We start from the raw sequence: 25,692 nt of genomic DNA, 5'->3' as shown, positions 1-25,692 counted from the left end.
CTAATGGTACCTAAATGATATTTTGGTGTTGCAACAAATGATTGTTGTTATTTTGTTGCTTTTCTAAAATGTCGAACCTTGAACCAAAGTGCTCTTCTTCTCCGTTAGGTATGATGCAGGCCGTGGCTGGCTTCTTCACATACTTTGTGATCCTGGCTGAAAATGGTTTCCTCCCCATGGACCTGCTGGGGATCAGAATGCTTTGGGATGACAAATATGTAAATGACCTGGAAGACAGCTACGGACAGCAGTGGGTCAGTAATGCTCATGCTAAACGAATGGTATAGTTCATTCACATTTTCAAGGGAAGAACAGAAGAAAAAAATGAGCTAATCTTTTTTAATGTTGTATTCACCAGACATACGAGCGCAGAAAGATCGTAGAGTTCACATGTCACACAGCTTTCTTCACCAGTATTGTGGTGGTCCAGTGGGCCGATCTGATCATCTGTAAGACCAGGAGGAACTCCATCCTGCAACAAGGAATGAAGTATGTATAAAGACATAGAAGACCTTTAAAGTACAGACAGTGACTTCCAAACATATGTTTTCTTACACGATAAATTAAAGCAGGGTACTTTTGTAGTCTGACCATTCTGTAAACGTCACAAGTGTCAATAACATGAGAGTGAATTGTTTACTTATAATTAGAATTATTTTGGGAATCCAGATATTTCTTTGGGGTTTATATTTATAGCATCAAGAGTTGTCATTATAACATTAACATCATAGTGTAGATTATAATGATATCAGGTTCATAAAAGTAACACATATTAGTTGAATTGTTCTAACAGTGTTGACTCTTTGCTTCCACAGGAACCGTGTCCTCATCTTTGGACTATTTGAGGAGACAGCTCTGGCTGCCTTCCTGTCATATTGCCCAGGCATGGACGTTGCCCTCAGAATGTATCCTCTCAAGTGAGTAAAACACACACACACAACCTTATATACACGTACTATGATTTTCCACTTATAAATTATAGAATTTACACAAATTAGAACAAAAATGGTCTAATTTTTTTATGGAAATGTTTTTTTCTTTTCATGTAGGCAGGCAAATCTATGAGCACAATATGCATTACGTTTATCCTTATTAACGTAGTAATCCATGAAATCCTTTTTTTCTTTTAATTTACTGACATTTACTGCACTTAAGTCTTGCCAATCAGTGCAGCCAGTGTGTAAACATTGATTTCCTTCTATTTCCCGATGATGAAGTTTAAGTCAGTGCTGTTTTAGCGTCATTATCTTGTTAAAAAAGGTGGATATTATCTAGTGTCACTGATACATTTCAAAGTCAGAATGAAGCCGAAGCGCGACTGTAACAATCTTCCCACCAGAGACAAATAGAAAGCAGTAAAAGCAAGTTCGACTCATTAACTCAGGAAGTTTCACAAGCAGCTGAAATCTCCTCGTTATTGTTTGAATGTAAATGGACTGCATTTATATAGCGCTTTTCTTGTCTTAACGACAACTCCAAGTGCTTTTCCATAGCACAGGCACCATTCACCATTCACACACACATTTACACACAGGTGATCGTGGCAGAATGAAGCAGAAAAGCTACTGTACTAATGGGATTCTTTTCCCAACAGAGACCAATTGAAAGCAATAAAAGCACACTGGGCTCATTAGCTCAGGAGTTTCCCAAGCAGCTGAAATCACCTCATTATTGTTTTGGGTCGTCCTCTACTCTACTGTTTCTCCTTTCTTCCTTGCCATCTTTTCATCTGTTCCTACTGCTTCTATCTCTTCAAACTCCTCACCCACCCCCTCAGCCTTCTCGTTGGGTGACTGCTGATGTTTAACTAACATTGACTTCTCTTCCTCTCTGTCTGAGACTGCGACTGGGTTCTCTCTTTTTTATTTCTGTCTTTACCTCTGAGGTTCTCGCTCTCTCAGTTTTTATTCAGATATGACATTGAAAGGTACTTGTTACTAAAGAAAGTCCAAGATTTGCAGAAATGTGCCGTATTTACAGCAAAAGTTCAATCAATGAAACATAACATTTGGCTAAATAAGTTAGTTGACAATATTTTTAATATTTCCTTTTTCTTTTTAGACACTCAAAAGCAGCTGACAAGTTAAAGAAACGAATAAGCATCATTTCAAATCTCCATGTGATGGTCTGTGTGCTCAATCTCTGTGTCTGTGTCATACCTTAGGCCATCTTGGTGGTTCTGTGCCTTCCCCTACTCCCTCCTCATCTTCGTGTACGACGAAGCCAGAAGATATATCCTCAGACGCAACCCAGGCGGTAAGACCTTTACTCACTCTTCTTTTTGCCTTTCGAGGCAGTTAAAGCTTTTGTATTACACATTTTCCTCTGTTCTCTGTATTTGGAGGTGAATGTAGGGGGGTGGTGAGGAGGACAGGATCATTTAAGTTTGACCAAATGAGAAATCACATTCAGAAAAAAAATCTGTATCACATCAAATGTTGCTGCTGCCCAAAGAAAACCGCTTGTCTCTAAATTATGTGACTTTTTTAGTCAAGAAAAATCTCCTACTTCATTAGCTAAATAAGCCATTTATACCCCCACCCCAACACTAAACCCTACCAATGTTATTGCCTCATTCCACCCACGGAGCGGAGCAGAACCTGGCTCTGATGCAGCTGTGTTTGTGTGTGTGTGTGTGTGTGTGTGTGTGTGTGTGTGTGTGTGTGTGTGTGTGTGTGTGTGTGTGTGTGTGCGTGTGTGCGCGTGTGCATGTGTGTGTGCGTGTGCGGGTCTGTTACATCTGAGCCCCACAGCACAGATCAGTGAACATCCCATTGCCCATCCATGGTGAACAATGTGCTACAATCAGGCATAAAAGTTAAACTGACACAGTTTACATTCTGTGGGATTTATTTTAACAAAGATTTTTTCCACTGTGTAGCCTTCATGGCCCAATGCTATTTTTGAACCTGGGCTACATTCAGTTTTACAGTTTCACTCAAAAGTGGAAACCAAGATTCCAGCCAAGTGCTTTTTTTAGCCTTCTGTGAATATGTATTTATAATGTTTCAGGCCTAAAACTAAAATGCAGCTTTGGGCTCAGTGGGGCCTGGTAAGAGATGCTAAATAACAGCATACACACCGTGGAGTCACACTGACTTCTAATACAGTGTTATTTGATTGTGCGCACATCTAATGATGCGACACAAACCACAATTGTGTTGTTTGAGCTGCCGGGTCAGGTCAGAGTTCACTCTTTATCATCATGTCATGAGTAACTGTGAGACAGAAAGTCCTCAGCCTCCATGACTCTGCAGGACATATCTCGTAATGGCATCATAAAGAAAGTCTCGGCTCTAGATGTTCAGGGCGTGTCCTGCTCAAGCTCCCCAATCTGGTCTTATTTCTTTTAATCACTGTCAGCCGACATGAGTGATGATATCATCCTACAGCCTGGGTGTAAAAATAAAGGTCACAGCTGTTTAAGATCCACCAAGTCATCCCTTCTTTTGATTTGTCTGTGAACGACAACAAGGAGAATTTAGACCCCAAATGTGAGGCGAAACCTCCCAAAACCTCTGTCCCTAATTCTGTCTCTTTTGGTTTCTAGGTTGGGTGGAACAGGAGACATACTACTGACACAAGACACAAGTTATTTACTGCCATGTTACATATTTGTCTGAGATGTTAGTCAGACCCAAAAAACACAAAGCATGGATGAATAAATATAGATGTATTGATGTCAATGTTTTGATCTATATGTCATTCACAATAAAACATTTTCCATTCCAATGTACATTAAGGGTTTTTTTTGTCCCACACTTTTGTTATTGCTTCTCTGACAAGTAAAGGCTAAAAACAGCATTTTTAGGGATTTGATGCAGGATGTTTTTCAAGGTTCAATAAATATGTACCAGTGAGTCAGGTCCGGTGACCCATGCAGTGAGATTATCCACCTCAACAGTTCCTAAACTTCAGTTCTGGAGACAGATTTGATTCGAAGAGGGTGAGCATGAATTTAAAATAACGCAATTATGATAAAGAGAGAAAGAGTTATCCGCACTTCACAGAGCAAATGGGATGTTTTAGGACTCTGTTATTACCACAATGAACAGCAGCTCACATACAACACATCCTACTTTGAAAACCAACAGCTTCCATGCAATAGTGCATCAAAAACTAACATTCAAATCAAATGTTAGTGTTAGATTTGCTTTGTATACTTGTGACTAAATGAAATAACTGATCATCTCAATCAAAATCAGTAATTTTCCGTTTGAATTTATTTTATTTAATTAGCACATGTTAAAAAAAAAACACAACAATGAGGCTTGGCGTGATTGACTAATCAGTGTTATCAGCTACTACACTGTTTTCAAAACCTTTTTAATCATTATTTCCCCAGGATGTTATCTTTACCTACCAGATATTAAGGAAAAGCATGTCAGGGCAGTGTGTGTGTGTGTGTGTGTGTGTGTGTGTGTGTGTGTGTGTGTGTGTGTGTGTTTGTTTGTGTGTGTGCGTGCCCATTATCTCAAGAGCCAGTCTGCCACAATGGTGTTTGCTATGTATTGCTCTGTTGACCGCTAATGCAAAGAGGCCCTCAGTGAAAATTAACTGAGACCACTCTAGTGCTGTATCTACTTTGTGTTTACCCTGCTTATTATGAAGGCCCCTTCTCCCTCGGCTTCTCTGATGTGTGTGTGCATACACAGTATCGTCATACCAACCAGCTTTCAGATGGCCTGCTTCACACACACTTAGGAAACACTTGAGCTTGTAGGCAGAATATTACCAGAAAGTTTTGGATTGTCATAGTGAAAACTGTGCATGCTGCCCTTTTCAAGTTAAACCAGCAAATCAGGTTATTTTCCTCCCGACCTCACAGGTCTTTTTTTTTTAACAGCAGAGGGTGCTAGTGTAAGAAAGGCAGCGAGAGTCTGCAGACAAAGGATGGAGGGATATCGAGATAACAGGAAGGAAGAGAATGAGGTCGATGGATGATGAGAAAAGTGAATCGATGTGATAAAGAGGAAGGAAAAGACTCAGATCAAATATTAGCGTTTTGTAGCGCACATTTTCGAGACGCGTAATTAATCATCTTACTATGATTTGAAAGCTGCTTTGCCATCATTTTTTCTGATTAATTATTATGCCGATAACAATTCAGTTGAGATATGAAGTGAATGGGCGGAGAGAGAAAGAGGCTGCAGACAGACACTAACACTATCACGCATTCATCCTTCGTCCACAAGCAGGGCCCCTGAACGTGCCTGTTGCTATGGCAACTCATATTAGAGCCCTCTCTCTTTCTCTCCAGCATCGAAATAAAATCTAGGCTATTTATAGAGAAGCAGTGGTAACACGCGAGCTGCACTGATCGCACACGCATTGATGTGAATGCACTCACCAAAACAAAAATATAGACTGTGCATACACACACCACACATGCACATGCACATGCACATGTGTGAACATATGCACACACACTCCTCCACAATGCCAGGGCTCGCTGCTGTGTCCATCTGTGAATCAAGTCCACCTGTGGTTTAGCTTGTTTACTCGTGATTTTGTTTATTTTGATGTGTTTTATGTTTTGTATCATATTTTGGAAAAGAGCCCTAAGTAGATAGAAGAAGAGATGAAGTCCCCGCAGTGAAATCTCCTTGTCGCAGTTTGATCTAGTTCAGGTTTATCTTGTCAGTTGGTGCAGAGTGCTCTCCAGACCAACTGATAAGGTCTATAAGAATACACAGGGTGCTAGACAGTGAGTGACAACAGTCTACCTATCAGGATCCAATCACTCTCCAATGGTGGGCTTATCCTGCCTGCCTGGGTCTAATTCATGGTTTAAGTGGTCCCTTTATAAATGTAAACTACTGTATGCAGCCTGCTGATATAGCTGGTTAAAGCTTGGTCTTATTACTGGTTTGCCTTAGAAATATATAAAATAGGAAACTCTGGTAGATGTTCGCATGACACAGGTGAGGCAGACTCCTTTTATTCTGTTCGAACGTACAACAACAAGTGGCTGAATGTTTCTTGTTTCAGGCATAGATCCAGGGATGAAAGAATAAATCTCTCATTTGTGTTGTGGGATGAAAGGGTTTAAAAGCTCCTGGAACAGATGCAAATGGCCATAAGGGTGCTGCTGGGGTGCAGCACAGCTAAACTTGCTCGCATGGCTGTAATGCGATCGATGGGGTCTCCGCATGGAATGACGCCATCCCCCTCCTCCAACTTCCATCTCCACAGGGGGTGTCAGAGGTCAGGGAGCATCCTGGAGCTAGCGGGGATTCAGAGTTGCAAGTATTTGCGGCCCAGTAACAGTGAAGCCAGATAAATATGTTAGAGGAAACAATGCACAGGGGCCCCGCTAGTCCAGGGGGAAAAGGGGGAATACTTTCAGGGGGCCTCAGAGTTAAAGGGGGGGGGGGCATGCATGCACTGGAATCTCAAGCAGCAATTTTGAGAAATTGGTATCATAAAATAATTAAACAGATGCTCTAGTTTTGCTTGTCAACATGGTATATGCACAGCTTCTGTGCATCGATAACACATGCAATGGACCTATAGTACAACAATGGCAATGTTACGCAGATATATCTGCTTTTGCAGCTCTGTATTTAGGAGGAGAGGGTTCAGAAGTTGGCTGCCGGCCATCAGCACAACAACCTTGTCAAAGCAGCAGGGGAAAGGAGGTGTCTGTGAACCCAGCTGTGAAGCCGGGTGAGATGTAGATGAATCAGAAGTGTGTCTGTGGGTGTGTGTGTGTGTGTGTGTGTGTGTGTGTGTCTATGTGTGTGTGGCAGGGTAAGGTGGGGTGGGCCTCTTCTCACACAGCACGACAATACAGCTTTTTAAAGCAATTCTTCCACGTTTTGGGACATTTCCTAAGTTAGTTGAGAAGATTGATACCTCTCTGTTAGCATAGCTTAGCACAAAGATGCTGCCAGACTGGCTCTGTCAGAAGATAACAACAAAAAGAAGACAAAATTCACCTGTCAACATTTCTAACGCTTACTGTTTAACATGTTGTATATAGGCTACTTTGTTTAAACTGCACAACAAGTTTAAAAACGAGTATATGCTGTTTTACAAGGGGGTTATGTGCTAAACTAGTTCTTGGCTGGAAGCTGTTGCCAGGCAACCAGACTGTAGGAAGAATTGTTGGCAAATTGTAATTTTTTTTATATTTTTTAAACAAACAAGATATCGCAAGTTAATTGGTGTTTTAGCACTAGATCGAACCTAGCTTTCCCCCCTGTTTCCAGTCTTTGTGCTAAGCTAAGCTAACCTGCTTTCCCAAAATGCCAATTCCTTTAAGAATAGGCCTATAGAAGGCTATGATATCACATTCAACATGGGGGAATAACAGCCGGGGGTCATGCGTTAAGTTTTGCATGTGATGGTGTGCATGTACATGTACATGTGTGTATTATGGGAAAATAAAGTGTGTTATTTCTCTTAAGCTGTTGCATCATTTTTTTTTTCTTTTAATGTTAGCATTGTGTTTTCCTGTAATATGATCATAGTTATTGATAATTTCGCTCAGTTATTTGTATTTGTATTGTATTCCTATCAGTGGATCTTATTGCTCATCCATGGTGAATGATGCTTTTTTGTGATTGTTTTTATTTTATTTTTTTTAATTCTTTATTAAACATGCGAGCAGACATTCAGCATGTTATGGACATTCTTATCATACAATTAAAGATTCCAGTGTGCAAAAAAAAAAAAAAAAAGAAATATAAGAAAATAATTCTAGTACAACTCTGTGCCTTACCCTTTTTTGTTTGTCATAAGGGTTAATGTATCAATGTACAAATGTAATTCAACCAGAAAGGATTTGGGAAGCACTTTTCTTACCTTGTATGAAATGTACCAACTAAGTAGGCTAGCCTAGGTAGCCTATAATATTTGTCATGTAATTCAAAGGTTTATTACTTTATTCGAATTTAGTAATAATGACTTTGGGAATAATTGTTTTAGAGTGTCCAGTCCTTTTATAAACAATATTTTCCATGGTGAATGATGTGTGCACTGTGTGTGTGTGTGTGTGTGTGTGTGTTGCATGAAAAACTGAAAAGAAGAAGAAGAAGAAGGAAGAAAAAAAAAGCCCAGTAGGCTACTGGTGGACGCCCCGCCTCCATCCGTGGGGTTACCATGACAAACGGCGTCGACGTCACAATGGAAGGAACGCCGTCTATAAGTATTGGAGGTTCTGCCGCGGCCGCTCGCGAGCTCCGATGTGTGTTCCGGACGGTTGACACGTGCTGAAGAACAAAAAAAAATAAAAAAAAAAATAACAAAAAATAGTAATAACGGACACATCCTGGAGTTTTATTTTGTTTTAAGATTTTTGATGGTACATCCTTTTTAAGGTGGATTTTTCTTTCTCAATTTGTACTTGAAGTGGGCAGAATTAAGTCCACATCTTAGCCACCATGGGAAGAGGAGTGAGTATAAATATTGTCTTTGTTTGACTTCGCAGATGCTAATGTTGTTCACATTGAGATATGTGGTGGGGACAAGATGGGTTTAAAACTTCGCCATTCAAACAAGTGGTTTACTTAATCGATGTTGATGTTGTCACGGTGGTGGTGGTGGTGGTGGCGGGTGGGGGGGGGAGGTTGACATGTGTTAAGATAACCAACAAGCCTTCTCTTTTCTCTCAAAATGCCTGCTGTTGCTGTTTCAAAGTACTTTGACGACTTCCGTGTTTTCAACCCCTAAAAAGCGTAAGACCCCCCCCCCCTTTCATTTAACTAGGCTGGCAGTAAAACCAACGTAACTCGAAAGAAAGTTTCCGTCGCTCTCAAAAGATGCTTCTCAGCCCCGAAAAAACGGTTCGGTGTCTGGTTACATAACGGGATGAGCTCAAACCAAACGCCTGGACTGTCAAAGTTTGACTGGAATTATCGCTAGCTGCGACGTTACAACTGTGGAGAGCTATTTTTGGTCGAATTTGGGTCGAAAAATGGTTGAAATATACTCTTGATACGTGTGTGTTTTTTTTAATTTATGAAGTAGTTTCCCCCCTCAGGAAAAAAAAAAGGTGTTTTGCCATTTTTAAGAAAAAAAAACATTTAGCTTTCTTAGTGTGGCACTTTTTCGAGCAGCTGTGTATGCTGGGGATACATCCATGGGTATAAAATGGCTTGGCAGTGGGAGGGATATGTTGAAAACTCATGCCACGTTTTGTTCCCCCTTTGCTGGGAGATTTGGAGCTCTTGTGACTAAAATGATCTCCAACTTATCTTAAAGTCAGATCTGCACACCTTGTAGGGAGAGTAGCTTGGTAGTGTGAATGCTTTTTTTTTTTAGGTTGACACACGTTTGTATGATGCAAATTCAAAAAAAATGCATTGTAGTAAACAGCATTAAAGTTGTCCTAGTTTCAGGAATAAGGCATACAAAAAGTTTTTTTTTTTTTTTTTATTATTGTTGCTGCTTTTTTGATCGCCACCTTTCGAAGCTTGGCTATCATATCATAACAAATTAAATTTGCACCAACTTGCAGTAATCCATAACTGACAAATTCTTGATTTTGCATCCTATCGCATAACAGCAGTCTGAAAGTTGTCCTTAAACATTGTAATAATGTGAGGTTTCAATCTTAGTAAGAAGATCACCATCTTTCCTCTCTTCCCCCCCACCCCCCTGTAGTGGTTTTCGGCTTTAGACGGGTTTTTTTTTTTGTGGTTTGTGTTGTAAAATCTTTCATTGTAGTGCCCTTTTTTGTCCCGCTATGTATTATAAGGTACCATTATTTCCACAGAGTATGACATTTTGGCGAGTGGCATCCTTTTAGAGGCTGTTGTGTCAAAAGAAGAACGACTTTAACCCAAGTAGATTTACCAGCGACCGTTCTGTTACTGTTTGGTTTTTCACAGACTTGAACTGTATGGGATGAAATTGAACCCTGTTGTATGAAATATCAGTAGTCGCCACACCCTGCCATGCTGCGCAACAGCTTCACTCATTATAGATTCAGCCTACAAGGGATGGAGAGTTGGATGGATGGAGTGAAAGGGAGCAAAATGGACTGAGAGAGATCTGGCGGGAGATGTAAAGCAGAATGGCTCATTCAGTCTCGCTCCTTCCTCCTTTTTCTCCATGGTGCTAATTTACGATTCTGAAAATTGTTGCTCGCTCTCTCTTGGTTTCTTGGCTGCTGCTGAATTTCTTTTCCTCCCCAATATGTGATGAAAGCCGTGCCCTGCCCCCATCCAACCTCCCTCCATTTCCCCACTGCGTCTCCCCCTCCTTTCCTGCCCCCCTGCATTCCTCCTCTTCTCTTCTCTCCTCCAATACATTCAGTGTTGGCACAGACAAATAGCAAAGACTTGGAAGAGATGCTCGCCACTACAGAGCTTTCCTGGTGCGAGTAGAGAGAGAGAGAGAGAGAGAGAGGGGGGGAGGGGGAGAAGAGGGAGGATGATAAGTTGTTGTTGATGTAATGGAGAAGAATAAGGGCAGTGAGAAGGAGCTCAGGTATGAGAAGAGTCCAACAGTGATGATTATTTTTTCCCAGTTTCCCCTCATGTGTTGAACACCCCCCCCCTTTCAAATAAGAGATAACCCCTTTTCGTGCTTTTCAGTGTTTTCTCATCACATCGGCAGCACAGTGCAATAAACAGGAGAAAAAAAGCGAGTTAGCCGAGAGGAGCGAGCGGAGGGATTGATTGCACTGAGAGGGAGTGGGGGGGGGTGGTATTAGGGCGAGCCAAGAGACACCAGTTGCCGCATTGCCACCATTGAGCAACTTGGCTCCCAGACATGATAAGAGAGGAGGAGGGAGAGAAAACGCTGGGGTGGGGCTGAAAACATTCCATTTCTAAAGTGCAATATCAATCAATTACTCTAATGAATGATCCATTGCCATGCTTTAAATTAAGGGATCCTTTGGAAAGGGGAGCAGGTAAATTTAAGATGTAATGTGTCTATATTTTAGTGAATAAAAAACTTGTCTTGTCACCCGTCCTGGCTGACTGGGCGGCGATGCAGAGCAGGAGCTATGAGACAGCTGTCAAAGTCACAGGGGACCGATGGTGGGAATCCTTTTCCTATTTTTTATTTTTTTTCTCCCTAACTGGCTGAACAATAAATGCGGCAGCATGATATATTTCATCCAAAAATGCATGCTTTTGAAGAAAAAAAAAGTTTCTTGTACTTTTTTAATTTTTTTTAATTTTTATTTATTTTTATTATTTTTTTTAGCTTCGTAGATATAAAGATGTGGCGTTTTTGGGTAAGGACGTTCAGTTAGAGGAAAAAAGGAGGAACACTTTGCTGTTCAGCTGTCTTTTAGGTGACTGGAAGAGTGAAAACCGGTACATATTTTCATGCAATGGTGGTGGGGGGCTTCTGAGATTATAGGTTAAACTTGTCCATGCATTATTTTTTTTTATCTTCATGCATGTTTAAAGCTATGTTAAATGGATACCGGGCAGATAAGTCAGTTTCTGGATGTCTATGGGAAAGTTACCGCTTGTCGTAAGCTTAGGATTTTGCCCGGTGTTTTTATTTATTTATTTTTTTTATCAAATGCTTTCAAATATGTACATTCTGCCAGTGTAGTTCAATTAGACCATGTAGCAATTCAACTTAAGCAAGATTTAAATTTCTTTTTGGGGGGAAAAGGTAAATTCCTCAACGGAGGATCTATCTCTTTAGTGGCCACAGATGGCAACACTCGACCATAAAAACCCACCTTCCTATCTCCGAGTGAGGATTCGGCTGGTTATTATTCACACTGTGAGCTGACCCGGCACGTCAGCCGTCGGGGCCACTCTTCATCTCAGCCGAAGAGTCACCCCCACTATACCTTCACATCCATTCTTTACAGTCTGTTTCCCTCCTTGTTCTTTCTGTTTGTACCTGTTTTCCATCTCTCTCTCTCTCTCTCTCTCTCTCTCTCTCTCTCTCTCTCTCTCTCTCTCTCTCTCTCTCTCTCTCTGAGGATTTAACATTCTTTCCGCTTGGCAGTCATTCTGTATTAACCGGGGCTTTTGTCACACGCCACCCCTTGTCTGTGACAGAACGCAGCGTACTCTGTCTCTCCCTCTTTCTCTCTTTTTCACACTCACTCCATATCCCCGTAAATCCCTTTGCCTCGTTGTTGTACTTTGTTTCATCTATCTTTTTGCTTTTGCTGTTTCTCTCGTCTCTTTTCTTTCCCTCTTTTCTTTCCTTTTGTCGCTCCCCCCTCCCTCTCTTTCTCTTATTCTTTCACATGTCATCTCTCTCTCTCTCTCTCTCTCTCTCTCTCTGTCCGTTCCTCTGTTTGGCTAAGCAGCTTGAGCCGTGAGATTTGTTTTCTGTGACAGCTCTTTGAACTTTCACTGCAAGCCTGTTGCTCCGCAAAAGTGGAACATTAAATATAACAAACTGCAGAGCACACTGTTCCCCTGCCTCTGTCCGTGCATCGATGAGGAAACATGACATTTTCCATGCCAAAAGAACACCATGTCATAATCCAGGTCTCAAGTACTGTAGTCTGAATCCCTGAGTGGACTGTTCATGTGATTTATGACATGAAAACACAGGAAGTTTGAATGTTAAAGATAAATAATGTGGGACACATTCAGCTCTCCCCCTCTTGAGGAAATGATGCAACTTGTAGCTATGGTGTCTTGGCCAGTTAATGTCACGGAGGTGTGGCTAAGCTCTGTGGAAAAAAAAAAAGAGCCATTGATTTACTGGTTCATTCATTCTAGTCCAGACCACCTCCGGGGTCGCCTGTTCAGCTCTTAAATTACTGGTTTTTCTCCACGTAGAGAACAGTTTATCATGAAATGTATACCTGTGGGGGGGAAATATCCTTTCTTGCATAATGACATAATATCTCTGCTTATAGGCTTCGTTTTACCAACTTGATAAATGAGGAATTAACGTATTTATAAATGAATAATCCGTAAGAAAATTCAATGAATACAAAGCTCAAGAAAGAAAAGCTCAAAAAGAAATCATTGTGTGTTCTCTGCCGAGGAGTTTGACTGACTGAAAATTGATATTTCCTTTTTGTTCATGACATTTTTAAGTTTCTTAAGAGCCACGTCAGTGTCAGCAGCAGGATGAAAAAGGATTGAACAGGATTGCAACTGTACAATTTTAGAAACGTTGCTTTCCCATTTAAGGTTAGCAGTGATTAAAGTGCCAAAAAATGTAAACATCTTTTTACATTTTACAACTGGTTTTCTGCAGATTTCAGTAGGTAGTTAGTTTACCACTGTATTGTCACAAGTGGGACTGAGTCAATAACACCACATTCACATGGCAAACAAAAAGCACTGTAAGTTGATGGTGGCATTTTTCATGTGAGTGGTGTACGTCACCCTGGCAGTAGAAAAGTCTCCATAAATTAAAAAAAACAACAAGGAAAGGCATTGATTCATTCATTCACTTTTGTTCTGCTGGAAGAAAAGTGAAAGTTGCACAGGACGTGAAGGGAGTGTTAAACACGGGCCGTGTGTAAATCAACACACTTTCTTTTCACTGTTTGGAACAAAAAAAAAAAAAAAAAAGGGTAGTTTGGAGGAAATTAAAGGGTAAACGGGGGAGGCGAGAGGGGATGTTGGAGTAGGAGAGAGAGAGAGAGACGGGGAGGTGCTGAGAGAGAGAGAGAGAGAGAGAGAGAGAGAGAGAGAGAGAGAGAGAGAGAGAGAGAGAGAGAGAGAGAGAGAGAGAGAGAGAGAGAGAGAGAGAGAGAGAGAGAGAGAGAGAGAGAGAGAGAGAGAGAGAGAGAGAGAGAGATCTGGCAAAAGACCCTGGCATGTGCTTTAAAATATGCGCTCGCTTGACCGAACTCTCGCTTCAGAAGTTTGTCAGAGCCAGTAGGTTGCTGTTCACTCAGGCGAGGAAAAAAACTGAGTTTTTTTTTAGGTTTTCATTGCTGTTTGAAGAGTTCTCAATGTCCTTCTCACACAAACCCTAGCTTTTCTCTAACTGTTTTTCAGTTTGACCGTTTCTCATTCTCTCCTCAATTTTCACAAAAAAAAGTCCCAGATAACTTTCATTTAGTTTTCCTGACCGAGATATAAATATAACTTCAATTTGCAACTGTTGAAGGTTGCTTCACACTGTTCAGCTGAATCAGGATCAATATGGGGTCTTCATTCACTATTGTAAGCAACACTCGGGCCTAAATTGGTTGTAAACTACACTTTGACTTCACTGAATGAGGCATTTCAGTCTGTATTCTGCACTAAGACATTTTTAAATTCCCACAAATCTCCATAAAGGCTGAAGAAAATGCAGTGTTACAGTGTGTGGACAACATGCCCGTGGTCTAAACAGTCACATGAAAAGATTTCGGAGCCTTTTGTTTGTGTTTTTGAAGCAGATTTTATGGAAGTTGTTCAAAGGGCCATTGTTGTGTGTGTTGTTTTCATTGGAGCAAATGCTTCTCCACCACATCTCTTTGCTGTAGAGCATCCTTCCATTTGGGCTTTCCGTGCCCTCTTCTCACCCTATTTCCCTCTGATGCATCGCACAAATCACAAACGCATAAGGTGCATACCAAAAAGGATTTTCTAAAAAAAAAAAAAAAAAAAAAAAAGAGGTACCAAACTACACTACAAATCCGATGCTACAAATGTGGAAAATAGCATGGCTAACATTTAGAGGTGACACTATTGGTGTCAGAATCTCTACTGCAGGAGCTTCCTGTAACACGGACAATATCATAGAACATGTGAATTGCAGTTGCATTAAAACAGCATTGGGCATAGAAAGCCTCATTGTAGCATCTCATGTTGGCACAAGTGGCTGGGCTTTGATCGGTGTGCTAATTTAGCCAAATCAACATCAGAAGTATGGACTATGATGTCATGTACAAGACAAACATGATTGTGTCCATCTTATTAATACCATTAATGGCAGTATCTGTCACAAAATTACACCAGGAAGTGGGTTTGGGGTAGGTGAATTAGTCTCTGTACTGTGAGTAAAATGAGTGAATCCTGAGAAGTGTCTCCAAAGTTTATTTGAAAGTGTGACAAGTGGAACTTCAGAGAGAAACTGTCTGATCAAATTGGGACTCTCCCTTGAAGGCCCTGCACACATGTGTTTTGAGATTAGGCCGGGATTAACTGTACACTCGCCAAACTACACATATTAATAAGAATAAAGACAACAGAATGAAGAAAAATGTCAGTCAAGTGTTGTGGTCCGGGTCTTTAATTGCACTAAATTTGTAGCAAAATGTGTGAGCATAGATAAGGGTGTAGATGTGTTGTGATGGTTGTCTGATTACAACTATCTTGACTTCTCAGTTCTCAGTCTTTTAAAGGAAAAGGACAGATGCAGGAAGACTGTGCAGCAGCTCTGACTTCATTGTTTCTTGTCAGCTGCTGGTCTAACATGGTAGCAGCTTTCCAGAACAGAATGCCACAGTTTAAAACGTTTGAATATCAGCTCACTCTTTGAGTCTGTTACCAGGGACGACGTGCCCTGAAATGGGTTAACATTACTACTCTGGCATTTCTCCGTCTCCATTTATTGAGTTGAAGTGGTGCACTTGAAATACCTGAGCTGTGTTCGAAACCGTTACCTGTCACGGAATAGTTCACTATATTGTGTGTTCGCCATTTTGTAATGGTGTTCGAATTAATTTCATTCACTATATAGTCCACTATAAAATACCCACAATGCCCAGCTAATTTGAGTGTACTTAGGATGTATCCTACATTTTACTCCCGTATACAACAATGCAACGCGGTGTGTTTTCCCAGAGGAGGAGAAGAAGCAGAAGTAACCGCGGAAACTGAAAAAAGGAAAAATGGAGCGGGCTTTAGCTTCTAAACAGTGGGAATGTAACATGCAACATACACTATATGCAACCTTTTACTATCCTCCCAGAGTGCTCGGTTTGTATTAGGGACGTAGTAGAAGTATTTTTGTTTCGGTGCGTTTACATGATGCTGGGTGCGCCCGCCTCCGTCACACAAATAACGGGCGCATCTCCTGACGCAAGTCACGCGATGATGTGTTTTCAGTGAGTGTCCGAAATCTCGTTTGGTCATTCCCAATACAGTTAACTATTTAATAAACACTATATAGGGAAGAGTAAGTGAGGGAGTGGTTTCGAACGCAGCTCTGGTGTTTGGATCTTGCACACAGGCATTTTTGGTTGCTATGCAAACTTTTGCACCATTCATTGTTTTTTAGGAAACTGTGATTACAGGTACTTCAGAAAGGCCTGTAGTTTTCATTCTTAAAATTTGAATCAAAGAGTAGGGCTGCAACTAGTGCGTGTTTTTGTCATCAATTAATCTGCCAGTTCTTTTTTTCGATTGATGGTTTAGTCTACAAAAATGTCAGAAAAAAAGTATTTTTAAGTTTCACAACTGAATGCTTTCATAGCTCTAAATATCTACCAATATATCAAGGGTTTTATAAAATGAAATCTGGATTTGACAACATTTATTATATTAAGATAATTTAATTTCATGCTATACATAAACAGGAAACAATACATCTAATATCTTAGTATTTGAATGAGGCTCAAACAGACCACTAGCACTTCTGTCCAGTCTGTTGGAAATAAAGTCTGTGTTCCACTTTGGGCTCTGGACCATGGTTTGTGAATGATTTGCCATAAGCCAGATGGCCTCTGGGGGCCCTCGGGGGTCCAGAGGCTAAGATCTGGCCGCAGTGATCCAGAACCAGGCTTCGTGTTTTCCCAGCTTAGCCGGCCAGGGGGCTCGAGCTACAATAACAACATGTGCTAGGATCACACACTCTGCTCTACTGACTCCCTGGGAAACTTTAAAAGGCTAATGCAGTAGATAAACAATATTAGTTAGCATATTTCCGTGACTGATGTCCATATGTGGTCATACCCCCGTGGGGGAGCCACACTTGGGTCATTTTGTGTCAAATATATATCGTTCTCGAAAGAGTTTCAAAATGGCTGCTTCACACTGTGGTGCTGCATGCAGACAAATAGCTCATTTGTAGTCTTTCGGAAGCCTCCCTCCCTGCTAACATACATGCTAACACCTCTGATACTTGTACAGAGCTGAATTATAGATGAGCCTTAACCGCTAATCGATGTTGGCTTCGCTCTCGTGTTACCTACCTGAAACACACACAGGCTTAACTTTCTCTCCCTCGCTGTGATTAACACACACACACACACACACACACACACACACACACACACACACACACACCCAAAGAAGCCTACACATTTTTTACCTGTTAAGTCAAGCTGCTAGTGTTCCTTGTCCTTCCATGTCCTTCAGAGTGATAAATCTCTCTATAAATGAGTCTATAAATGGAGTGTAGGCTCATACTATCTGTTGGCAACTCACCTGATTACACTTGCGGCAAGACAGCGGGCAGGATGGAGATGTTTGCTGACACACTGACTTGGCGAGTTATTTTGGGTTGGCTAATAGATGATAGAAATCGTTTTGTTGTTTACTGCCCAGTGATTTACTTTCCTATTCAGTTCATGATTTAGCACTCCCTTTTGCTAAATTGTTGAATCTTTTGGGCTTTTTAAATTCCACTTCAGCACCTCTTCTGTCCCTGGTCCTCGTTCCTTCCTCCCTGTTCACCTCCTCTCTGTCACGCTGTCTCGCACACCATTTGGCTTACAGCCGTCTAAGACACAACCCTTTGTTGCTCTGTCAGCTACAGTGGCCGCTGGTAATAAGAGGGGATGTATGCGGAAGAGACGGCGGAGAGAAAGGGAGAGAGGAGAGGCTGACTGTCACTCTGTGCCAGAGTTGATGGCGTGATAGTGAATGTCAAGTAAAAGAAGAGTCACACAAATTAAGGATATTTCTGTACTTGAAATGTTTGTTTCACCTTTTTTTCACAACTTAAATTGTTTCTGTGAGATCCAGTTTTAAACTTAGAAATGTTTCTAAGTGAATTTTAGTTTTCACCCCAGCCCTGCAGCCTAATCTGTCTCACCATCCAAAAAAAAAAGCACTTATCTTCCAACTGACCAAAACCTACATGGTGCTCCTCCCTTTGGTTACATTGTCGATGTACACACACTCAAAGTGTCATTCTTTAGCTTGCCTGATCCTTTAAACTGCAGTAAGTGATCGTCACGGGTTTGGAAGATGCATGGATTACTCAAGATTAAATCAATAATCAATATACACACATGTTATGGATGTGTATAGCAAGCTGATCTTTGAGGCAAATTAATAATCAGCTGATGAAGTTGTCTTTCAAAAGTTTGCAAATCCTGAAAAAGTGGATCCCCATAGAGTTGTTTTTGCAGTGACAGATGGCACTGGTGTACATAAAGCCAGGATCCAAGACTTTGTTTTCACTCTCTGCTCCTCCAACGGGGCTCTTTATCTCACAACATATCTGCATGTGATAAGTAAAGAGAACTGTTGGACTGTTTGTTAAAGTTTGTGGCAGTTTGTCTCCCAATTTAGGCTGTACTTTTTTATATCTGGTTCTGTGTGTGTGCATTGACCCACATGCAGTCTTGAAAAGATGCACTATGACAAAATGTCTTCTGTTGTAAACTTTTGCAGTGCAAATGATATGACATCAGACTAGCTGTAGTTGGTCCTGTGTCATCAGTTGATCTAAATCAATGGTGACCCCGCCCAAAGAGTTGTGACTCGTAGGATAAACGTGAGGGGTCGGGACATGCTAAACAGGATAGGAAAGCAGAGAAAAAACACATTCCGGCTACACAAAATTAAGTTAGGATATCTTACTATTTTTGTAATCTTTGCTTTCGAATAACTTGGAAATTTTACATCCTCAGGCCCCTAAAAGTACTCAGTTTAAGGCTGTAATACAGCCATGGTCGATATTAAGACTTGTGGGTACACTGTGGCTTTAATCACACATATGTAGGTGTTAACTGAGGCTCACTTTCTGGGACTATTACTCATTCAAACTGCTGCCGCTTCTGACAAATCTAGCTCCAACATATGCAACATTTGGAGACAATAGAAAACTGTCATTTTACAAGAGATTGTAAAGTTTTTTTTAACATTATAGATATATGATAATACAGTATTTTTGAAAGGGAAGCTCGCACCAAAGTATCCATAATCATACTGTAGAATATCCAGTGTGTATTATAGCTGGTATAAAACATTTACCGAAGCTTGTGCGTTGCCTTCAAAGGGCTCTACTAAGCACCATCGGAGTCAGAAATGAGAGAAAATGAGAAACGACGCTAACCAGCTCAAGAACAAATACATTTCTGATCCTGGACCTGTTGTGTTTACGCTATGTTGTGTCCCAGTCTACATCAGTATTACTCATCATCACTTAATATTATATGTTACTAAACAATGTTTCTCTTCTCTCCCTTCTTCTTTCCCCTTTGTTGGGTTTCCAGGAAGGACGCGAGCAGTATGAGCTCGCTGCGACCTCGGAGCAGGGCAGCAAGAAGAAGGCGAAGGGGAAGAAGAAAGAGAAAGATATGGACGAACTGAAGAAGGAAGTGGACATGGTGAGTGTCTCAGCTTCACTTTTTGTTTTTCACTCTTCTCATTGGCCTCAGAAGCTCTTCCCCCTCATTGTCCGCCGTCTTCTGCTTCCAATATGACCACATACCATTCTCTCTGTTTTATTTCTCCTACCTCTCTTCCCTTCACGTACCTCTTCGTGCTATCTCTCTCTCTCTCTCTCATGTAAAATCACATAAAAGAACTGAAAATATACTCTTCACTTTCTCTTTCCCTCCTCACTTCATTTCATGCTCCTCTTTTCTCTCATTTGTTGCTTACCTACCATCTTCCTTCTGCTCTTCCTCCTACTTATTTCCCTTTTACCTTTCCCTTCCTTTTCTTCCTCTCCTCCTCCTCCTCGCTTTCTTGTAACCTCCCCTGTGTCTTTTGTTGGCTCCTCATCCATCCATTCATTTTTTTCCCTTAACTGGGAATGTTTCTCTGTCATTGTCATAGCTCTACCTTGTGGGAGGTAGTTATTTTAAAATGAAAGGTCAGCACACACTGAGCTGTAAATGTCACTGGGTTTGGGCATGTTGAACACACACACATACATATAATAGATACACGCATGCACACAGACATAAACACTGGACTGACGCCACCTTTTTTTCTCTCTGTGTCCTTGCAGGATGATCACAAGCTGACCCTCGATGAACTTAATCGCAAATATGGAACAGACCTCAACAATGTGAGTGAGATTACTAGGAAAATGTGCTGTATTATGTGTCTGCGTGTCTGTTTTTGAATGTGTTGTACCTGAAATGTGTATCGCTTTAAAAGTCACACTGAGATGTAATTTTGCCAGCCAGCATTCTTTACTCCAAAGTCTGGCATCGTATGTCATTTTGAAAAGTGTATTTCCATCAAAAGTGTCCACATTAATCATGGAGATCATATAAATATCAAATGTCGGCAGCATACTGGCTGCCATTAACTTTCATTTGTCTCTTCAGTCTGTCAGTTGATTGTCAGTGACTGAATGATTAATGCGGCTTAGATGAATTAAACAGAGGACTCTGTTTACAGCAACTACAGGCTCAGCTCTCCCAGCATTTATTAAACAAAGAACGTCGATCGAGAGAAAGAGGAGGTGGGGGGGGGTTGATTTGTTTTCTGATCTTAATATTAGCTTTATGGTGGTGGTAGGTGGATTTTCTTATCTTTGGACGGAGCCAGGCTAGCTGTTTCCCCCTGCTTCCAGTCTTTGCGCTAAGCTAAGAGGCTTACAGGCTTGAAGCTGGCTGTAGCTTCAAATTTACCATTAAAAAAACCCATGAAAGCGGTATCGATCTTCTCATTTAAATCTCAGCAAGAAAGCAAATGAAGATATTTTCTAAAATGTCATAGTATACCTTTAATTGTTCACAGTGAACAATGGCCATGTATTATATATATATATATATATATATATATATATATATATATATATATATATATATATATATATATATATATATATATATATATATTCATAAAATATTGACAGCAGGTTTCAAAACCCACATCAGAAAACTGTATGAATGAGTTGCCTGTCCAGTGTGTTCTTGGAGTGCGTTTAAAGCATGCAGCATCCATGACTGTCTTTAAGACATGCCTTCAACCCCCCACCACATTCAATCACACACTCCAACTGGCCCTCTGTCCTCATGCAAATGTGCTCCTGATCACTCAGGAAAGATCAAGGAGAATAGTTAATCAGTGCCTCTAAAAACTCGGCTCTCCAAGCTGTGTGTGTGTGTGTGTGTGTGTGTGTGTGTGTGTGTGTGTGTGTGTGTGTGTGTGTGCTTGTTTTACTATATTCCTGGGGTCCAAAAACCGGGGAATACAGTATACTTGTGGGGTCTGCACAGCCTTGTGGGGCCCAAAATGCTGGACCCCACAAGGTTAAAGGGCTGTTTTAGGGTTAAGATTTGGTTTTAGGATTAGGGTTAGAATTAGGTTATGGTTAGGGTGAGGGTAAGGGTTAAGGTTAGGCATTTAGTTGTGATGGTTACGGTTAGGGTAAGGGGCTAGGGAATGCATTATGTCAATGACGGGTCCCCACAAAGATAGTGAAACAAACGTGTGTGTGTGTGTGTGTGTGTGTGTGTGTGTGTGTGTGTGTGTGTGTGTGTGTGTGTGTGTGTGTGTGTGTGTGTGTGTGTGTGTGTGTGTGTGTGTGTGTGTGTGTGTGTGTGTGTGGCGCAAGTGCGAATAATTTATTAGCTGCAGAAGTCCCTGTGCCCTGATTTCATGTGATCCTATTTGCCTCACTTTACTCCTCTCCTTCTTCTTCTTCCTTCTGTTTTCTTCCTCCTACTTGCTGAATGACATGGCCTTGTTTATTCTGTTGATGCTGTGTTGCTAGGCGACTAGTAGCACCTACAGACCCCCCCCCCCACCCCTTGACTTAGATATGTGTCAGTGAGTTTGTGTGTGTTGGCTGGCAAACAGTAAGGTTGTGCGTATTAAAATACATGATTGTTAATCTGACTTTTAACATGTTAACACTTGACACATTTTAGAACATCTGGCCGAGAATCTAACTTTTATCAGCTTTTATGTAACTGAATCGGTATCTTCTTCTTGCATCAGGGTTTGACTAGTGCCAAGGCTGCTGAGATTCTGGCTCGTGATGGGCCCAATGCCCTCACTCCTCCCCCCACCACCCCAGAGTGGGTCAAATTCTGCAAACAGGTATTACATCAGCTCTGTTGTAAACTGTACACCATCTGTCTTGGTGGTAGAGGACTGTCACTGTCATGACTGAGAGCACGTTCTCTCTCGTACACTGTTTTTTTTTTTTTTTCCAGCTCCTATCAACGTTTAAATGTAGCCTCAATCTCCTAATTTACAAGTTTCACAAATGGAGCATCTTACTCAAATGTCAAGCTTAAAAGGTCCCTCCTGTTCTGTTTTCCTTCAGATGTTCGGCGGTTTCTCGATGCTTCTGTGGACCGGTGCCCTCCTCTGTTTCCTGGCTTATGGTATCCAGGCTGCAATGGAGGATGAGCCTGCTAATGATAATGTAAGAAAATGTCCTTGTAGTCCATGTAGTGTCTTGATGTGTCAGTATAGTGCATGCTTTAATCATAGCTTGATGTCAAACCCAAGAAATGACGAGCCATCCGAGGTCAATTTCATACAATGTTGAGATTTTTACGAGGGTATGTTTCGTGATGTTTTTTTTTTGTAGGAAGTCTGTTGGTGCTATGAAATTGACAATATGGTGATTAATGTGTCAATATGTAGGTATTACAAGGAAATAACTTTAGAGTTTTCCAGCACCAATGTAATACAAACTATTGTTTCTTCATTGTGTGGTGATTATGGTCCAGGATTAGCCAGTTTTACAGCACGGAATAGTAGATAATGTTAGAAGCTGGTAGGGATCGACCGATTATTAGTAATTAATGAAACCGATAACATAGCGATCACGGAAGGCTTGTATCATCTGGATGCAACAGTTTTGTTGTCATTACTGAGAATTCCTCATGGGGGAAACAGAAACTACGCACTATAGGTTTAAGCAATTATTTAATGAATTAGAAACTTTAACACAATACCCAGTAAAAGATAGTCAGGTAGTGTTGTGGGCGGGACATTAAGTCAGACACAGAGCTGTAGCGGAGCCAAAGTAGTGCCCTTTTTTAATTAATTAACTTAACAGCTTACAATTTACAGCTAATCTGCAAACTGCCAAAAAAAAACGGCCAGGGCCAATAATCGGTCCATCCCTAGTAGCTGGCTCCTAATTGAAATTTAAAAATGTCGCAATACACAAAGTAAGGTAATGGTCTTGATCTACTAATTGTCTATATTGTTTCCATAAATTAGACGTAACCCCCTAATACCCTGTGAATATTTTTGACGTTCACAGTTGTACCTGGGTGTGGTGCTTTCCGCTGTCGTCATCATCACTGGTTGCTTCTCCTACTACCAAGAGGCCAAGAGCTCCAAGATCATGGACTCCTTCAAGAACCTGGTCCCACAGGTGCCCCTTACATTTTGAGACTGTTTTGTACATAATCATGAACATACTAAGCGCACAACAAATGAACAGTGTGTAACACTATACTGAAACCTCTACTTATAAAAACCCCTGTGGTATTGTCAACTCTTAATTTGGTATGCTAATTCAAGGTCTTTTCCACTTTGCGGTACAAAAACAGAGTCCTCTTGACATCTGAATCTCATTAGCCCTGTTAAATAATTTGGAGGTTAATTATAAAAATCATTTTCATTATTTATTAAAAAAAGAGACAGACAGAAAATAAAATGGGCAAGTCTCGCTTTCTCCTTTGTCTTACACAAGTGTCTGTCTCCGCCATTGTCTCGTCTTGTAGCAAGCCCTAGTTGTCCGTGACGGCGAGAAGAAGAACATCAACGCTGAGGAGGTGGTGGTCGGGGATTTAGTGGAGGTGAAAGGCGGTGACAGGATCCCGGCTGATCTGCGAATCATCTCCGCCCACGGCTGCAAGGTGGGTGACCTCTTGACATAAGTTATTTCCTACGGTCCAGGAGCCATATTCTAAGGAATTAATCCTGAAAACCATTTCTCCATCAAAACATTAAAGGGAGTACCTTGACCTTTTCAATTTCAGTCTGCTGCTGGGCTTTAGTTTGTACTTGAAAAATATGTATATGTGTTAGTGCCTTGAACCTCTAGAACTTTGTCCCATGTACTTCACCTCATAAAACCTCAGCATACTGCTAGATGTGAGCAATAATTTACCCTCTGTTGTTTTTAATATGAATTCCAAACAATGTCAAGCACCTTGTTCATATTGCTGACATTTCATTGTCATCAGACTGTAAAGTAGAGCTTGAGGCACCACACTGCCCTCTAAAGACTTTTCCTTTGCAGTCACTACTTTAATAAATGAACACATGCCTTTTGTGTGACTAGTGTTAGTCTTATTATGGGGACAAAAAACAAGTATGTGACCCATTTTGGGCCCTTAACTAAAAACACCCGAGAGCAAAAATGTACCCAAATGTTCCCCTTGCTTTTCCATTAGCCTCTGCGTCATTCATTGTTATATCTTGTCACTTGCCTCTGCATCATCTAGCTCTTGCTGCAATCTTGAATCTGCCATCTGCCCCCTCAGTAGCTGTTTTATCCAAAGAGAAAAGGGAGTTAATATTTGGAGGAGAGAGTTTGTCTTCCTTCCTGAGAAAGAAACTTTTTTTTATATATTTTCTTTCCTAAGGCGGATGCAGCTACATTGTGTTTCTTTCTTCCATCAATCACAGTCTATGTTTCATTGCTCAGGTGGACAACTCCTCCCTGACCGGTGAGTCCGAGCCCCAGACTCGTACTCCTGACTTCTCCAATGAGAACCCCCTGGAGACCAGGAACATTGCTTTCTTCTCCACCAACTGTGTTGAAGGTATGACGACAGGATACATCAATTCAAAGCCATTCTGAGACCGTGTTACATTTTATCGGTAGTTCAGAGGCTCTGTAGTAAACCGGAGATGTTTGCTGTTTTTGTAAAAATAATGTATAACGCGATCATCCTTTCTACAGGAACTGCCCGTGGTGTCGTGATCAGCACCGGAGACCGTACCGTCATGGGTCGAATCGCCACCCTAGCCTCTGGACTCGAAGTTGGACGTACCCCCATCTCAATCGAGATCGAGCACTTCATCCACATCATCACCGGCGTGGCCGTCTTCCTTGGCGTGTCCTTCTTTGTCCTCTCCCTCATCCTCGGATACAGCTGGCTGGAGGCCGTCATCTTCCTCATCGGTATCATTGTCGCCAACGTGCCAGAAGGTCTCCTGGCTACTGTCACTGTGAGTCCTGGTGATTCTGTGTATTAAAGGTCTAATTACGGATAAAAAAAAACAAACTGTTTCAGCCATTAACTGACCCAAGTAATCCCATCTCTAGGTGTGTCTGACCCTGACTGCTAAGCGTATGGCGAAGAAGAACTGCCTGGTGAAGAACTTGGAAGCTGTCGAGACCCTGGGCTCCACCTCCACCATCTGCTCCGACAAGACCGGCACCCTGACCCAGAACAGGATGACCGTGGCCCACATGTGGTTCGACAACCAGATCCACGAGGCAGACACCACAGAGAACCAGAGCGGGACTTCCTTCGACAGGAGCTCTGCGACCTGGGCTGCCCTGGCCAGAATCGCCGGACTCTGCAACCGTGCCGTCTTCCTGGCAGAGCAGTCCAACCTTCCCATTCTGAAGGTAGTTTTTTTTTCATTTCTCTTTCTCTGTTTATTTGAATAAATAATTCCCCAAAAATGAAGGCTTCTCTGTGACAACAACCCTCAGAACGGAGTTTTATTTTTATATTTT

The 25,692-nt window shown here is 41.4% G+C and overlaps 1 protein-coding gene across 4 annotated transcripts in view; it reads left to right on the top strand.

Annotated features, from left to right (window-relative positions):
* Positions 1–25,692, top strand: part of LOC116044414 (sodium/potassium-transporting ATPase subunit alpha-1) — a 110,504-nt gene that overhangs the window by 70,446 nt on the left and 14,366 nt on the right. For 2 of the 4 annotated variants that reach the window (XM_035998590.1, XM_031291554.2), the window contains exons 19-23: positions 109–254; positions 359–489; positions 816–917; positions 2,165–2,256; positions 3,551–3,736. The exons of 1 other annotated variant lie outside the window; for it this stretch is intronic. In XM_035998590.1, coding sequence (XP_035854483.1) covers positions 109–254; positions 359–489; positions 816–917; positions 2,165–2,256; positions 3,551–3,579 — 500 coding nt within the window. In that variant the 3' untranslated portion in view covers positions 3,580–3,736. Of the gene's footprint in view, positions 1–108; positions 255–358; positions 490–815; positions 918–2,164; positions 2,257–3,550; positions 3,737–8,133; positions 8,400–19,279; positions 19,394–20,022; positions 20,083–21,968; positions 22,071–22,299; positions 22,402–23,253; positions 23,368–23,719; positions 23,855–24,648; positions 24,767–24,906; positions 25,176–25,272; positions 25,582–25,692 lie in introns of those variants that run through there. One more of the 4 variants, XM_031291552.2, reaches the window with a different exon arrangement.

This window comes from Sander lucioperca, chromosome 24 (genome assembly GCF_008315115.2).
Source record: "Sander lucioperca isolate FBNREF2018 chromosome 24, SLUC_FBN_1.2, whole genome shotgun sequence".
Classification (NCBI taxonomy): domain Eukaryota; kingdom Metazoa; phylum Chordata; class Actinopteri; order Perciformes; family Percidae; genus Sander; species Sander lucioperca.
The sequence above is the reverse complement of the archived record's forward strand: the minus strand, read 5'-3'. Positions and strand labels throughout refer to the sequence as shown.